This window comes from Aquila chrysaetos, chromosome 22 (genome assembly GCF_900496995.4).
Source record: "Aquila chrysaetos chrysaetos chromosome 22, bAquChr1.4, whole genome shotgun sequence".
NCBI lineage: Eukaryota > Metazoa > Chordata > Aves > Accipitriformes > Accipitridae > Aquila > Aquila chrysaetos.
In genome coordinates this window covers 13,337,650-13,355,031 of record NC_044025.1, presented here as the reverse complement: position 1 = coordinate 13,355,031, position 17,382 = coordinate 13,337,650, and the positions used below count along the sequence as shown (strand labels likewise).

General features: G+C 48.0%; 2 protein-coding genes across 3 annotated transcripts in view; both read left to right on the top strand.

The window, feature by feature from the left end:
• The window catches only part of ITK (IL2 inducible T cell kinase), a 33,103-nt gene extending 22,219 nt beyond the window's left edge, over positions 1 to 10,884 (top strand). The window contains exons 9-17 of the mRNA XM_029997789.1: positions 376 to 455; positions 1,095 to 1,231; positions 2,015 to 2,089; positions 2,784 to 2,955; positions 3,669 to 3,885; positions 4,629 to 4,693; positions 4,784 to 4,902; positions 7,559 to 7,716; positions 8,262 to 10,884. Of these exons, the coding sequence (XP_029853649.1) occupies positions 376 to 455; positions 1,095 to 1,231; positions 2,015 to 2,089; positions 2,784 to 2,955; positions 3,669 to 3,885; positions 4,629 to 4,693; positions 4,784 to 4,902; positions 7,559 to 7,716; positions 8,262 to 8,333 (1,095 nt within the window). The 3' untranslated portion in view covers positions 8,334 to 10,884. The remainder of the gene's footprint in view (positions 1 to 375; positions 456 to 1,094; positions 1,232 to 2,014; positions 2,090 to 2,783; positions 2,956 to 3,668; positions 3,886 to 4,628; positions 4,694 to 4,783; positions 4,903 to 7,558; positions 7,717 to 8,261) is intronic.
• Positions 10,885 to 13,383: 2,499 nt separating this feature from the next.
• Positions 13,384 to 17,382, top strand: part of CYFIP2 (cytoplasmic FMR1 interacting protein 2) — a 56,500-nt gene continuing 52,501 nt past the window's right edge. Inside the window, exon 1 of one of the 2 annotated variants that reach the window (XM_029997787.2) lies at positions 13,384 to 13,589. The gene's annotated coding sequence lies outside the window, so the exon portion shown is untranslated. The remainder of the gene's footprint in view (positions 13,590 to 17,382) is intronic. The other variant, XM_029997785.2, reaches the window with a different exon arrangement.

Here is a 17,382-nt window from a genome sequence, read left to right as displayed (position 1 = left end):
AAAGCAATCAATGGGTTCAGAATTTCTAGAGGAGAGGCTCGGAGGGACAGACAGACACATGCTCATGTGCCCACACCCACACATACTCAGTACGAGCACATAAGTCTCATTTCCTCAGGAAACTGAACTAAAAATACATAGCACCCGAGAGAGACCAGCCGGGTGTACCTGCAGTCCCTGGGCAGCCATCAGAGCTGTGCATGGAACAGACCAAGTTCTGTCAGTTGGCTGATGGCTCTTTTTTCTCCTACATGTTTAGCACATCCTCGTGACTGAGCATAGACAGGGCTGAAACAAGCAGAGCTTTGCCCCCAGCCCACTTCTTTTTTTCCATTATGTTTCTAACCAGTTTTCTCTCCTTTGCTCCTGTTACAGGGTAGGGAAGGTGCCTTCATGGTGAGAGATTCGAGGCAGCCTGGCATGTACACAGTCTCCGTTTTCACCAAAGCATTAAGGTACAGCTGAGCTCAGCAGCTTTTCACATCAATTACATCAATGAAATGGCTTCTACGAGAGTGTAATCTCTGTAGCTGTTTTGGCGTTATAAAGACAGAGCAGAAGGCTCATGAAAATGATAGAGGAAAACACTTCCAAAAAAGGCAGAAGAGTTAGCTGCCATTCGCAAAGCATATTAAAGGCTCCACTTCTCCCTGCATCTAAATATATGCCTATAAATAGTCCCTTAGCTGGGGTTGTAATTTCAATGAAATTGTCCCCTCAACTGAAGTGTCAGTAGGATGAACATGGACTATATGCTGGACCCATCAGAGGTGGGTAATACAAGACTAGTGAAAGGGTTTCAGTGCTGGGGCAGAAAGTTTTGTTTCAGAAAGAAGAGGCAGAGAAACTTGGTACCCAACCTTATCGGGAAACCTCAACCTTTCTAGAGATGAGACCATCTATGAGTGAGAGGAAGAAGATACACATACACAGCTTTCGTTAGCAATTGCAGCTCACTACTTGGTCCTCTCCCATTCATTCTGCATAGGGAAGATTGTCCCCTTTGCTCACTTGCTACTCTTCCATTTATACCCCAAATTCCTGTCTTTTTGCTGCAACCTAGTTTTCCTCAAAGAAAACCTCCTCTTTTTCAGCACGGATAACAATCCTGTTATAAAGCATTATCACATCAATGAGACAACTGACTTTCCCAAGCGATATTACTTGGCAGAAAAGCATGTGTTTGACTGCATCCCTGAACTCATCAACTATCACCAGCACAATGCAGGAGGTGAGTGAAGGCTGATGCTGACCAGGGAAGCTGCTGTTTTACCATGCAGCTAGGTGACTATTTTGAATGAAGGCAGGCTTCCAAACCCTCTGTCCTTACAATGAAATGTTAAATGGCATCACCTTTTCTTCCACTTATCCTGGCACTTGGATGGCAGGAAAACAACCATCTCAGGCCCCTTTCCAGCATTACGTCTTCATTCTGGTTGTCCTTCTAAGGCTGACTATGACCAACACAGATGTCGTAATGACTTACTATAGAGAGCCCTTTCATTCCTGGGAGCCCATGGGAGTGTGTCACCACTGCCAGACCAAGCTACCTGTTTGAATTACCCTGCAGGGCCTTCTTGCCCAGGAGGCAATATATCCCTGGGACTTGATCTGACACAAAGTTAGGGACATGGCCAGGAACCCTAGCCAGACATGGGAGACACCAAAGACTCCCATCCCTAGAGTCCAGGAGTACCGAGGGAAATCCCGGGCTTCAAAAATACCCTACAAATAAAAGATATAATTTGGAATTTCATCTAAGTTAACAGAGACTCACAGCTCACATTTGCTGACATAGTGAAAACAGGAAATAAGCTGAAACTGCTTAAAATTGGCTTCCTTCTAGCAGCCAGGAAATCAGTCTGAATAGAGGTTCAGATGCCCTCAAGTGGAGCTGAGAACTCAGTACAATAAATCAGCTTCCAGTATCCAGACTGCCTTCTGGGGTAGCAATAGCCCCACTTCCCATGACTGTGACAATAACTGGAACCCATCCTTTTCCTCTGTTATTCAGGTCTTGTCACTCGTTTGCGGTATGCAGTCTCTTCGTGGAGAAAAAAGGCCCCAATCACTGCAGGGCTGAGCTATGGTACGGTACTCTCATGACTGTACGGGAATCACACTCCTCACTGGTTAGCTGGGTGATCTTGAATATTCCCATGGATGTTGATGAATATTCATGTGACTATCACCACAATAAATAGCTTTCTTCAGATCTTTACACTGCACTATTCACTAGATTATCATCTTTGTCATTACCATTAATAACTGAATGAACTGATCATGTAGTGCCTTGAGGGAGGTGATGAGAACCCCAGGGTCTCAATGAAGTCAACATTAAATACTGAAATGAATGCTGAAAAAAGGTGATGAGAGTGGGAGCATAGCATAACTTTATGAAAGCTGAGTCCCTCCTGAAAGATGCCTCCATCTGCGTATTGCTCTCTACAGAATTTTTCTCATATCATCTTTGTCTTGGAGACATCAAAGAAGCTTAGAACCATGTTGTGCTCAGTAGTGTACATATGCATGGTAGAAACAATCCTCCCTGAAGAACTGGATAGACAAGACAAATGGGGAAAGAAAGGGGATGTTGTTGTTCCTACTCTTGAACATGACCTGCAGCATGGACTAGTCAAATGAGCTACCAAAGGTCAGACAGACAATTTGAGGGAGAGCCAGAAAGTCTCACTTCAAGTCCTGTCTCAATGTTTAACCCACAAAAGTTTTTTGTTTGACACTCTACTGCTAGATCCTCACTCTTTCTCCCTTACAATCAACAGGAAAATTGGTCATTAACCACTCTGAGCTCACCCGTGTACAGGAAATCGGCAGTGGTCAGTTTGGGGTGGTCTACCTTGGCTACTTGCTGGAGAAGACAAAAGTAGCCATAAAGACCATTCGTGAAGGAGCAATGTCAGAAGAGGATTTCATCGAGGAAGCTAAAGTCTTGATGTAAGTAGTAGATTGACCAAGAAAATCAGACCCTGTAGGATTCATAAGACTGAACCAAAGTGTTGTGATAATGTTCAGCATTATGAATGGGGGATTAAAACTTGGATTATCTACTATGTATCTAAATAGTGTATAGAGAGACCAGTGAGCTCTGGTGGTTACAAAGGAAGGCAATTCAAAGTGTAGGTGAATTACTGTGCTTCTAACTCTATCAATATCCAGAATGGTCTCGGAGATCTCTGCTGTTCTGGAAGGCAGGGTTAATTGATGGTGTGTTTTGGAGAGCAAAGTGGTTTTTGTCAAAAGTAATTAGATGGAGAAATCTCTTAAAATTTGAGGAAAATTTTATTGAAAAAACCTTACATGCAAATTTTTTTTGCTTTGCACAACTGAAAATATTTCTCTTTGGTTTTATTGACTTTGTATTTTTTACATTTGCCTCCCTTCAAAATAGACAGAAATGGATTTTATTTTTGTTTGATTGGATGATTTTCCATGCAGAAGAGTCTTTTGGTGACCATTACCATTAAAATGGGATGATACTTAGTGCTACTTGACGTTAGACTTGGTCTACACATTTTCTTCTTTCTGCTTTCATGGTTGGCCTTTGCAGAGAGAGGCGTGCAGCAGGGCGACATAGGTGGCCATATATAAGGATAGAAGGCACTGAGCCTATTTCAGCCTCTTTTGCATCTTCCCTCCCTATCCCACAGGAAGCTGTCTCACCCCAAGCTAGTCCAGCTTTATGGCGTGTGCTTTGAGAATGCTCCCATAAGCCTGGTGTTTGAGTTCATGGAGAACGGCTGCTTGTCCGACTACCTCAGGAGCCAGCGGGGCAGTTTTTCAAAGGAAACCCTGCTGGGGATGTGCCAAGATGTGTGCGAGGGAATGGCTTATCTGGAACAAAACTCTGTCATCCACAGAGACCTGGTATGTTGGTCCCACATAGACTTTTTCTCTGCTCCAGCTGGGCTTTTCCCTGTGCTCTCTCCCTTCCTTAATTTCAGCTTTCACACTCCTCCTGCCTATCTGTTGACAGGGGATTCAGTATCTCCCCTTATTGCAGAAGCAGCATTAATATTTTAGGAAAAAAAAACATCCCCCGGAGCGCTAATTAATCTATTTCCCTTAATTGTGTTTGGGAGAGAAGAAATGAGGACATAAAGTTTGTCTCTTTTTCTGAGCGGACTCTTTCACTCCCCGAGAGCCCCTGCTCCCACAGTTCCTGGTACTGCCCACTCTTCACGCCTAAAATCAGCAAAGATGCCAAAAAGACCTATTCTAACATATGTATAAACATGCATTGCTGATAAAATACTTTTAATTACATGGTGTTCAATCAAGCTGCATCAGTCACTGCTGCTGTTTTGTTAGGGGAGCAAGGACTGTGAGTAGCTGTGGGTATTTCAGGGTCTTTCTCTGCCCTTTCTGGGCAACAAGGGCCTGCAAGTCAGACTGATGGTTGAACAGCTTTTGTGGCAGCAGGAACATGCTGGCCATAAAATGTACGGAAGGCACGAGAACCTGAAGTTTTTGCCCTCTTTGTATGGTACGATGTCACTTTGATTCTCCTTTTTTCAAGCACTATCTGCTCTGCCAGGAGAAAAGCAACTGAGCGGCTGCGATAGTCTTTCAGCTCTGACCTTCTGCCTTTGCACCTTCTTTTCTTGCAGGCCGCTAGGAACTGCCTGGTGGGGGAATCCCACGTGGTCAAAGTGTCTGACTTTGGGATGTCGAGGTAATGCCACCGAGGCTGCACACCCTCCCTGCAGGGCTGTCATGGGATGCGGAGGGTTACTCAGCACGCTCCCTTCTTTTCCTTTTCCAGGATTGTCCTTGATGATCAGTATACCAGCTCCACAGGTACCAAGTTTCCAGTCAAGTGGTCTGCTCCAGAGGTTTTCTCCTACAGCAACTATAGCACCAAATCTGACGTTTGGTCATTTGGTAAGAACCTCTTGTCAGAATGGAAAAAATTCAACAAACACCACTCAGAAAACCTAGGGGCTCAGTTCTCAAGTAAACTCTCCTAAACACTACATCCTCTGGGCTCCAAGGGTGTTTTGCCTGAATAATGGCTTAGGAAAGCAAGCCTAAATCATTTAAGTGAAAGAAGGAAAGAGTAGTAAACTACCTAGATACTTTGGAACAGTGCAAGTACCATCAATTTAATGTATTATACCTGTGCAATGCTATATAATACCAAATAATAAACTCTATTTCATGCTGATATAGCAGGAGTGCCCAAGAAAAAGTTAGAGAGTCACTGTTACGATTGTATAAGGAAAGGAATGGAGAGACATTTAGGCACTCCATCTCTCTGCATGTCAGTCCCAGGCACTGATGCTTCACTCAAACCCTCTGTCTTTCCAAGTTTGCTCTGCTGACTCCATTTGCTTTATGCCAATCTGCAAATATTATTTCACTGCTCACATTTTCTCACCTCGTTTCCTGCCCCCCAATGCATTGTTTTATGATTTGCGTCTGTTCTTTGGTCTCCCTTCTGGACCCTCGTAGATAAGAAAACCGTTGTATATGTTTTTCCCCAAAGTCATTGGCACTGGAGATAACAAAGGCTACCCCCTGGCCTGTTGATCTGGCACGCTAATGTATCTGGCCCATCTCCAGCTAGCATGCAAATCACGGTATTGCAGAATGAATCGGTGCAGTGTGCTGCGCACAGCACACAGTCAATGGGGTGCCACTCAGCTCTGGGCCTAGCAGTAAATAATGCAGGATTATGACCTTTGCTAGTCTGCGCTTGTGAATTCTCTGCTTCCCTCCCCCTTTACTGCCTTCTGCTGTGGTTGAAGTTGTGCATTCCTGTGGTGGGTTACCAGCAGCGCGGTGGGAGCTGGGTGCTCAGACCCACAGAACTGCCTTCGAGAACCTAACCTGCAGATGCTTCAGAGAGCACCATTCCTCTTTCCGTGTCCCCTGACATGTGGAGGAGGCTGTCAGCACTCACCACGTAATAACAAGGGACAACATTTGCCAGTGGAGCTATCTCTGACACCTCACAGCAAAGTGGCAGTGACATGGGGAGAGATGCTACTTTGGTGAGAATGTTCTTCTGCTTCACAAATTGGAAACTGGCCTGTACGCTGAGAGCCAGATGCTTCCAAAAGGGGTGCTCAGTTTGATTTACAGTCAAGCCAAGCCTGGTAAAGTTGGCTCGCTCCAGTTTCAGGGCTGAAATATTGGTGGGCTTTGTTTGTGTTGGTCAGTCCTTCTTTGTGAAATGTGCAGACAGCAGTGTTGTACATCTGTCAGACTTGTTATCTCCCCATCCAGTGGGGTTTGCATAAGAGGATTCCTCTGTCATGTCATGGTCTCATGGCTGTGAGAAGCTTTCTGCTCTGCTACTCTGCAGCCCATTCATCTCTTCTGCCAGGCCTGAAATCCTGCTGTGTTCAGGAGAACAAAATGGGTATGAGAAATTCCCAGTGCAGGAATCTGCACACTGCAGGAGTACAGCTGCTTTGCTTATTCTTCAGTAGAGCCAATATCACTGGTGAGGAGCTGCAATCTCTATGCATCTTCCTCTTTGAAGAATTCAAAGCTGGAAAGTTGGCATTATTTAGCAAAGTTGCCTGTGGAGTTACACAACTTTATTTCAGATCACTCTATCTATCTGTCTGTCTCCCTTTTCTAACACAATGTGAACACAATTTACCAAGTCGGTCATATTAGGTGACCAAAGAAATTAAACTTAATAATAACACAGATGCCTTGTATTCACTCCACTTGCAGAGCATCTCTGATGTGGTGGCCAACTGCGATGTATTCCACAGTCTTTTTGTCCTTGCCTGTCTCTTTCACCACACATGAATTTCTGTACTGCTCTGAGCAGTAATGATAGAAAAACATTTGGCTGTTTAGGAAAAGAGGAAAAATGTGCTGCAATCCTTTGAAATTCCACTGTCACTGCATGTGAATTCATCCCAGCAAATCACACCACCTGGGACGTTTTGCAGGCGAGGAGTTCCCAGTACTGAGGCTAAGCTGACTAACAGGAATGGAGCAGTTCATATTGCTTTCTTGCTCCTGAGTCTCCCCAAAATATAAGCAGATTCTGTTGTAGGACACACTGCAGACGGGAACATCAGTGACATTTCTCTTGTATGTGATTAATTGGAAGCAAAACAGATAAATTGAATGAGTGACAAAAAGCGGGTTTTCTTTCCCAGACTGCACATCTGGATGGAGTAAATGCACCAGCATTCCCTCTTCTTCACAGTTTGGGAGAAGATATACAACACTGCTTTCTGACACATAACACACTTGGACTTCATCTGACTCATGGGGAAAGACATCCCTGTCATGCTACACTATCAGGATGCAGAGAAGTCAAACTTGCAGTGACCAAACTGGTACTTCCACACAATCCAGTGCCCAGCAGAGATCTTAGTTGGCATCCTCAAACTGTACAGCTGTGTTAGGGCCTGACTTTTCAGATCTGTACTGAGAATCCAAGTGAAAATCCTTTTCCGAGTAACAGACATCAATGCTGAGCTGCAGAGAAGAGCAGGTGGAAGGTGGCCATGGGCCTACTGAGCATTTTATTTGCTTCTTTGTAATTTTTCTCATTTGTTTGTTTTAGGAGTGCTGATGTGGGAGGTCTTCAGTGAAGGTAAAATCCCCTATGAGAATCGCACCAATGGAGAAGTGGTGGAAGAAATCAATGCAGGATTTCGGCTCTACAAACCCAAGCTGGCCTCCAAGGCGATTTATGAGGTCATGAGCCACTGCTGGAGGATGGTTAGTATTGTAATGGGAAAGCCCTAGTTCCCAAAGACAAGAGCTCTCTCCCCCTTGGCTTTTAGGAGGAGAGAGAGGTATATACTTCACATGCTAACACAAGATAAAATCCTGGAGGTGAAGCACTCTGTAGCTTTCAGCTGCACTAGTGAGCAAACTCTAGGCTCTTTGCTTTTATTTAAGGTGCTGTTTCTGTAAAGTGTGTTGACTTCACTGAAAAGTCTATGTAGTGCACATAAGTCAATTCAACAGTTTGCTTCCTAAGAAAGCTGTAGATCTGTTGATTTTAATAGTGAATTTTAATAGTGATGGTAAAAATGACAGCCAACCTTGTAAATGTACTTAGTGTCCACTAGGCAAAATTCACTGCTAGTAGAAAAGAAACATTGCACAGAAGGAAGCTCATTCTTCCATTGGCATTTTCTCTATACAATAGATTGTATTTTTGTTAATGCTCAGATTCTTCACGAGGTTTTCCTTCCTAACCTTGCCATTCCTCTCAAGCTGACATTAATGTTCTCCCTCTCTCTTCTCTCCCTGCTTAGAGGAAAGATGACCGGCCGTCCTTTTCTCTTCTGCTGTATCACCTGAGTGAAATCTCTGAGTTTGATCTGTAATCATGGTACCAGCTGCTAAGCGAAGCTAAGAGAGTCCTGAGAGGTCAGATGGCTGGATTTTCCCTACACAAAGCATTAACAGGAATCCTCTCACCATAGACACTTGCCATATGCCTGGGGAGAAGGAGAGGGTAGAGGCTGGTACTTCCAGACAGACAAGATATCCCCAGGTCTTCCAGAGCCTAGACAGACACAGGCTTTGGTTTGGCCAAGAGCGTGGTTTGCATCTTACAAGCATAAGCAGCAATTGAGCACAGAGTCCTGAACCACACAATCCAGCGAGTGTGTTTCTCCTGAAGATACAGCCTCAAAACTAAGAGATCTGACATTGCTATTCCAGTTCTGTGAACACCCAAATGAAGGTCTTCCCTGGGGAAAAAAAACCCTGTCTTTAACTGAGGAGGAACATTTAGACATTTCTGTGGCTTTCTAATTCAGAGTGGGCTGGACCTGAAAGCTCTGAACAGGAATAAGCCTAGGACACACAGGAACAGGCTGGATTTAGTGACTGCATTTCTGATGCTGATATTTCAAAGTGGTTTTGTTCTCCCTTTGCATGATTTTCTCTGAAACTGTGGCATAACAGGAACAGGATTCTGGTACCTGGTAAACTGAAGAGGTGTCTGCATGTGCATGAGAGTTTGTAAGGAAGGAAGAGAAAAAGCAACATGTTGAAGAGTCTTGAAATTCTCAAATTGCATTGTGTAGCGAGTGGGAAAATGGGACTCTGATGCAAATGGAGACATTCTTGGAGGGAGGAAGTCTAGAGAAAGTTTACATTGTTTTTTTCTTCAGTCTTTCTACATCAGAAGATAAATACATGATCTCCATCCAATTTCTTTTAATGGAGTATGGAGGACTGAGCAGTGCAGAGTGCTATGTGTTTTCAGTCTAGGACAAGATGGGATCCCAGGATCTGATTATCTGTGAAAGGTACAGGAACCTACTCCTGAAGTGGTGTGTTTGGAAGGAAGGAGCCAGAGGGCTCAGAAAGGTAGCCACTAGGAGAAAACATGCAGAATATGTGCTCGGTGCATCAGTGATAATGAGAAGAGTTTTCTCCTACTTCAAAGAGTAAATGCATCATCACAAGTAAAGACTTTGCCATCTCTTCTGTGAACGAAGGGACTGATCAAAGAAAAAGTTCTATGTGAATGGACAGACTGCCTGGGTACTTACTGCACGAGGAGTTCCACATTACGTGGTGACAGCAGAAGAAGGTACAAACAATATCCATCTCCTGGTATTTCAATTAAAATATATATTTTCACCAGAAGACAGAGACACTGTTTTGACATAACTGACCTCAAAACCAAAAGTGTGCGTGTTGGTGTCCTGCAGAACTTGTAAATAAGATTAGGACTTTCTGCTAAGCATTAACCATAACTAGAGAAGTCAAGGAGACTCACAGATGATATGTGCACATATGCAGTATGTATTTTTCATACTTCTCTGTTTGGGCAGGTGAGAACATGAGTAAACCTTACGTGACAGCAGTTTACAAAAACTCTGAGGTGCAAACTTCCAGCAGCACTCTCTCCCATCATTACAGAAGTCAGGTTCAAATATGTCTGCCAACAAAAATGGAACAAGGAAATAACGTAATCCCATGATCTCACATATCCTGTGTCAAACTATTTCTTCATAGAAGGAGGCTTAATTTTTGGTATTTTTCAGACCCATGGTTCTAGGGCAGCTTTTAGGAGCCAGAATATATTTTCAGGTATATGGATAAGGGCAAGGCATTAGTTCCTGCCTTATACATCTTCCCACTTTGCTTTGATTCCACATTATTTTAGAATCATTTTCTTTGGTTTAGTCCTACAAATATCATGCAGAATGACTCTCCCAGGCAAGCGGAATCCTAACATTCAGACCAGAGGTTGTCAATCCTAAATGCAGGATCAGAGTGCTACCTTCAAATCAGGATTGCTGCCAAAATCTCTCAGTAGTCTGAACTAATATGTGGAATATGAGCATCTATAAACAGATTTTGAATTCTTGCCTGCAGTTAATTTAAGCTAAGTTTCTCTTTGTCCCTCTCATCCTTTAGTCTGACTTAGCCTGTTGTCACATTGTGGTGATGCTAAACTTGGCATTTAGCCAGTGAAGTTTTCAGGAGCCCTAACCATGTTAAACTGCACATCTACAGCTAAATTTGAGGATAGCTGGCCATAACCCTATTTTCTCCCCTCTCAATTGCACTTAGACAATCCATACAACCACAGGATGCTCTGAAATTATTCTTCCCTGAGCACAGACACTCTGTGGCAGGGGTATCTGCAGGCTCACAAAGTTGAGCTTCTGGCTTGCTGCCCCCTCCATCCTTGGAGGAATCAGGGGTCTGTCAAGCTTGAGGAGGTTGCTATTAAGTAGCAGCATTATTGCTCCGCCAAGTAATATTTCTGAGATTATATTTATATTTGAATGAGATAAGTGTAATATTTATTAGCTACCAGGTGTTGCACAAAATAATATTGTGATGTTTTATGTTCAGTTTTCTTTTGCAGTATTTCTATGTACGCGATACGTATTTTTACAAATAATAAAATTGCTGAGTCCCAACCATGGCTTTCACCATATGTTAGCAAAAATGCAAAAAACATCCTCACGCACTTGCACTCGTACAGCTTGCTCTTCCTCCAAATCCTCCCCACCAAGAAGCAAACAGGCTTCTTCTGGCTTTCTGAAATATCTCTGTTTCCCAGAACTATGGCTGTGTTCTGGGGTTAGATTATGCGCTGGGTTTACGGGGGTAGGAAGTATTGAGAATCCCTTTGCCAGTTTGACCCTCTTCGCTTGGCTGTATTTCAGGAAGGTGGGAGACCGTGCTTGTCCCTACTTTTGCCTGCTGGTTCGCAGAGGCAGTGGGTGCACGGCTCTGCCTACGTTGCACATTTGGCCGGAGCCGAGGCCCAGAGCACTGTCCCAGCGTGTCCCCGACCTGCTGCTGCTACGGCCGGGCGCTGGCACAGCCAGGCTGGCGTCCCAGCGAGGAAAAGGCAGTCAGGCAGTAACCTCATCTAGAAAGAGCAGCTGATGCTTCTCAGTGGAGAGCAGGAGCTGGAGTGCAGCAACATTAGCCATGAAAATCTCTTTCCTGGGCATGTGTTGGTCACCCTGGGGAAGTGAGGGTTGTCGGTACTTGTTCCGGTGGATAACTGCCTTAAAATCAGGCCTGAAAAAATCTAGAATTTCCTGAAACCTTTTCTAATGAACGTGTTTCTATGTGATGTTTGGTTTTGTCCTCTCTGAACGCTGCGCTCCTCAGCACAGCAGGATTCAGGTGAATGGCTCTGCTAAATCTCACTTGGCAGCCACTTCAAATTTGTGTGTATTCTTCTGTTCAGCTCATCCCACTATCACGTTATCTCTCCCCTCCACGCATAACCAGCTGATGCGCACACTCCTGCGCCTGTAGCTGTATGGGGCCTGCCCTCCACTGCCGTTCTTCCCAGCCTGCAGAGAGATCTGCAGGACAGATGCAGGGAAGCTCATTCTATTATTCTGCGAGCTGAGACAACACAGAGTAGAAAATTAAAATAATATCATAACATTCATAGAATTCCCATCCCCCTGAGCCTGGCTGATAATGGGAGCAGATTAAACTGTGCAGAAAAAAGTCCACAGCCGTTTTTACTGCCACAGTTTTCTTGAACTGACCCTGTTTCACCCACCGCCTCAGAGCAATATTAGCTGTTAAATCTTTTGGATCTGCATAACAATGCTCACTTAGCTGAATTTTTCTGACAAGTAATAAATAGTAAAAAGAGGAACGATGGCTACAAAATGTTTCAGTCAAAGGTGAGATAGAAGAAATACTATGCAGGGGAAGGAGAAGAGTCTACTCCCAGAGATGCTATTAATACATTTTTTCAGGTGTGGTCCTGTCTATTAACACAAAGATAGTTCCTAAGACCGTCTTGCTGCTTTTGTAGTTTGCGGCCCCCGGTGTCTTCATCCCATGGCATCCATTCAACTTATAGTCACAGAGCTACGGTGTAAACCTGGTGTCCAAGCTTCCCTGCAGAGCCAACATACACCCATGGGGAGGAAGGTCAGCCCCACACTAGCACGGACAACCGAGCAGCAGTCCCTAAGGAATCAGGAGCGGTCACTCTAATCCAGGAGGGACCAGACGGCAGTCCATTTTTTGCATAGTCTGATGCTCAGGAAAGGGACACTGCCAGGGCCACCAAGGAAAGGTATTTAGGCCTGTATCTAGACTTTCAACAGTCCTTGGGTATCCACCAATGCCTTTCAACAAACAGACAGACAGCAGCATCAGAAGCCGAGAGGGCTGCAGAAAAATGAATGAAGGCCCCATCCAGGGTTGCCATCAATCACCATGAGGCGATGTTCCGCTGAAAGCTGTTAAGAGGTCCAGTTTGGATTTCACAGTAGTTCTGAAGAGCTGTATTGGAGCTTTAAAAAGAAGCACGAGCAGAAGGACTGGAAGCTCGTCCCTGAAGAAATGCCAGATGCCAAAAATGCCAAAAGGAAGATCTTTTGGATGCGGTGCTGACTCAGAAGAGGCTTGGAGCTCTGAGCAAAGGCATTGCCTTGTGGTTTCGGTCCCTAACGTGCTCAGTGAGCCAAGGCTTTTCTATGTATTCTGTAAACAGGGCTTTCGTTAAAATGGCAGGTAAAACCTAACGGCGGGTGGCACGGGTCCTCTGAGGGGAAGAGAGGCTGAATTCCTGAGACCCAGCGAGCTCAGCAGCGGGGAGATGGAGAATCCCAGCCGGGTCCTACCTTCTCAGGGACCCAAACGCCTTCACCCAGCATCAGGCCTCCGGGGGGCTACGGCAGCCACCCCCTGCCCTCTCCCCTCCGGGTACCGAGCCCGGGGAGGGGGGGGGGGGGGGGTGTTGGCTGGCGGCCTTCCCCCTCCTCACCGGCGCCGCTCTGCCGCCAGCCCAACCTTCCCTCAGCGGAGCGGCAGGAGGCCCCTCCGCGGCGGGGGGGGGGGGGGGGGGTACGATACGGTCGGTGGGAGGATGCAACCCCCGGCCCCCGGCGCGCATCCCCCCCGCCGTTGCCCAGGGGAGGAGCCGCCCGCACGGCTCCAGCCCCTTCCCGCGGCGGGGGCCGGGGCTCTCCCCCCCGCCGCCGCCGCCGCCGCCGCCGTGCGGAGGGGCCGGCGGAGAGCCGCGGAAGTGCACTTGCTGCAGCCATTTCCTGCTCTTTGTGCGGGCGGCGCGGAGCGGAGCATCCCGCGGCGCGGAGCATCCCACCCACCCCGCCGAGCGCCAGGTGAGCGGGGCGGGGGTGGGCGCGGGGGCTGCGCGGCCTCATCCTACACCCCCCCGCCACACACACACACACACACAGACCCCGTCCTTCTCCCCGGGCTGAGCGGAGCTGCGCCCTCCGCCGAGCCCGGGGGGGTGTGTGTGTGTGTGTGTGTGTGTGTCCCGGCCGCCCCGGGCGGGCTCCGCGGGGGCGGCGGGGGGGGGGGATAGGCGGAGAGGGGGGGGGGGGGGGTAGCGGCGGGGCAGGTGCCGCCGCCCCGGGGGCAGAGGGAGGGCGGGAGGCCCGGGCGGGCCGGGATGTGCGGGGATGTATCCCACAATGCTTAGAGCTACCTGCGGCATTCAGCCTCCCCGCAGCCACCGCAAGGCTTGGGGGGGGGGGCTGGAAATAGCGCAGATCCCCTTCTCTTCCTTCCCACCCCCGCCGGCATCCCGGCTCCGAGGCCCCCAGGACGGGGCGGGGGGGGGGGAAGGGGCCGAGCCCCGGGCCCGGCGGGCGCTGCAGGCCCCGCCGCGGGCGGTGGGGCTCAGCCGAGCGGGGGTCGCGGCGGTGCTTGGCGCAGGGAGGAAGGGCGATGGAGGAGATGGATGGAGGAGCCGCGGGCTGAAGGTGGTCCCGGTGGGGGCTCCCGACCAGCGCCCGGATCACCCGTGGCGTGAAAATATGGTGTCCCTGGGGGAGGAGGGGGAAGGAGGAAGCGCCGGGGTCCGAGGCAGGGCTGGGAGCGATGGGCTGGAGCTGCGCCCGCGGGTTTCGGGCTTTGGCGTCGGTTGGAGTCGGCGGAACCTTTCCCGTCCAAAACCGCCGGGTTTCCCGTGCGTGAGACCGTTCGGGAGCAAGGTGCGCCCCGGGTAGCGTCTCTGTATTGAATTTTTCCACCCGAGGACGCTGGAAATGCGTGGTGCCAGCCGCATCCCACCTGGGGAGGAACGGATGGATTCTGCCGGAAATTTCCGTGGGTTGGAAGGACCGGGAGGGAATTAAGGAGAAGAAAAAGAGGCACATGCTAAAACCTTCCTGCATGCTCGGGGTTGTTTTGGAGAAGGGGGAAGGGTGATGGTTGCGTGTGCTGTCAGAGGACGCTGCCAGCAGCGGAGCTTGTCCCCCTTCGCCATCTGCCGCTTTCCACGGGGGGTTCCTGACCACAAAGATCTCGTAGAATTAGGCTGAGTCGCTGAACCCTCCGCACCCCTCCTGCCCTGCACAGGTACCAAAAGAAAAAGCACCCTCGTGTTTTGCATGATGACAGTTGTCTGGGGTTAGTCACTGAGATGGGTGACTAGCCTGGTATTTTGGTGTCTGTCACAGCCATGTAATTCTAGGGTAATTCCCTGCAAAGGATAATTCTTTTCTCCTTTTCTCTGTACAGTTAATTGTTATTAATGAAGCCTGAGGAACATGGAAAAAATCTTCCATTTTCTGACCAGGGTCTCTTGAGCAAAGCAGACTGCTGATTTCACGATAATAATGTTACTAACAATTACCATCCTTGCATGAAAAATAGGAAGGTTGGGTTTGGAAGATCAGTAATTGGCCAACTATTAACAATGCTGTCCTGTATGATTTAATTTCGCAAGAAGCGCTTTAGCTGTCAGCAGTGGGGTTGCTTGTAAACTTGCTCTAAATTTCTCCACTATATTGGAAATGTAGCTTCCTATACCTGCCTCCTTCCCTGACCCTCTTTCTTTGGCACCAGAAGAAAAATTATGAAGTTGTTCTAAAAGAAATAAACTCCACAATAATTGTGTTGCTGAGAGACAAGGGCAGTGTAAATGCCTAGAACTCAGCCCTAATGGAATGGCAGAAAAAGTAGAGTGGAGATACAGAAAAACAGCTTCAGGAGTCATGCACTTTGGCTTCCTTTTTTAATGGGAAGGGTAATTTCATGGTTATTAACATCTGTGTCTATGTAGGGCAGAAGCCCAGCTCTGCCAGCCTCGCTCACCCATGGCTGCATTTATTTGCTCCTGCAAAGAACCTCCTGACTGTGGTGGTTGCAATTACAAGTAATTCTTGCAGCATGAGAGAAGAGGTTGATGATTTGCATCCTAAAACACAGGGGACTAATCCCGTGCATTTTAGGCAAGGGTCAAACTAAACTTTTGCACCCTGAAGTTACTTCTTTTGACTAAAAATATGTTGGTGGCCAGGAGCATTTATCTTTGTCTTGCTGTGAGGCAGTGGGTATCAGAAACACTCTGCTTTTATGCACCTGAGACATCAGTCTGCTGGGGTACCTGTCGGACCAGGATGGTTCCTGAGCACTGGTTAGATGCTATTTTGGAGTAAGAGGGAGAAGCATTATCACAGGGGCAAAAATAAATTAAGTGACTTTCCCAGGTTACCCAGGGACTGGGCGTCAGAGCTGGAGAAGAATCCCAGATCCTCAGTAGGTGACCAGAAGCTTGTCCTCCTTCTCTACCTTGCCATGTCCCCAGCAAAAGTAATTTTGCTGCTCGTCTCACCCCAGGCTTGCAGGGCTTGGACCCTGTCTTACTGCCAATCTCTGGGGCAACTCCTGTTTTTTCTTGCCTCCTTTCCTGCTCTTGGTAGCTACTGCAGCTCCAGCGTGAATGTCTGCTGTAGGAGCAGGCGAGCTGAAAAACTGAAACAGCCCGTGCCACTTCCCCAGAGCTCTCAGCTGTGCAGCTCCGAAGCCAAGCGCACATGCATGCAACATATTCATTATGGCCCTGCTTTTAAAAGTCTTTCTTTGTTCCCCCAAGCTGCTCTAACAATAAAGTCGTCTTTGTTCCTCTCGCTGCGAAGAGGAAGATACTGCACCGATACTTCTGGGCAAGCATTTTGGTGGGGAAGGTAGGACCTGCCCTGCAAGTTCAGGCATATGCGATGTCCATCCTCGCTCCTTCTCAAAGCCTTCCTACACTGTCTGTTAAATCTGGCCCCCAGGATGTTACCACAACAGAGTCACCATGTTGGGAACTCTTTAATTTCCATTTCAGGGTGGTGGGGAGCCCCACGTGGCCAGCTCCCTGCGGTGTCTAGAAGCCTCTGTGTGACCATTTGGCTTTAGAAGGTGTAAGAGATGGCCAGAGGGGTTGCAGCTGAGATGTGGGGTGGGGAGGGGAAGTTTTTGCAGCAGATGGACAGAAAGTGTGAGCAGCACTGCACTCATTAGCACCGACGCTCATTATCAGAAGAAGTAATCAGCCGGGTGGCTGCATCCCTCTCTGGGGTTTCACTGGGCTGGGGTTGGCTTCTGACAGGCTCACGTTTGATTATGCCAAAATATGTAGGACCGGAGGGACTTCGGCCTCTCTGACCAGCGGCGGGATATGGAGAAGAAAGTAGTTTTGTGAGACTGGCTGTGTTTGAGTTCACGCCGGCAGGATATGCTTCCTCTGTGCGAGGGAAGGCCTCACCCCGCTGTGCACGTGTTACAGCAGCAGAAAAGCCCCGTTCCTGGGCAGGTTGCCGTGCTGCTTTTCGGGTGGTGCGGCCCCCAGCCCCACGGCCACGTCCGTCGGAAAACCACCAGCATGGGCTGACCCTCCTCTTACCAGCACGGCCGCCCCTGCCCTGAGGCCCAGGTGGTGGATGGCAGTTAAGGCTTAATGAGGACTTTTTGATGAGCATCCCCAGGGATCCCATCTTCCCTGGGCTGGAGCCGCTTGCTCGGCCGCTGCCACGTTACCTGCCAGCTGCCCCCCTCGTCGATGGACCGAGAGGATGAAGCTGGATTTGCTGGGGCAGCCCCAGCACATATGTGTTAGAAACCTTTTTGTGGGAAGGTGAGGGAGGGCGGCGTGGGTCTGTGGCAGTGGGGACTTCC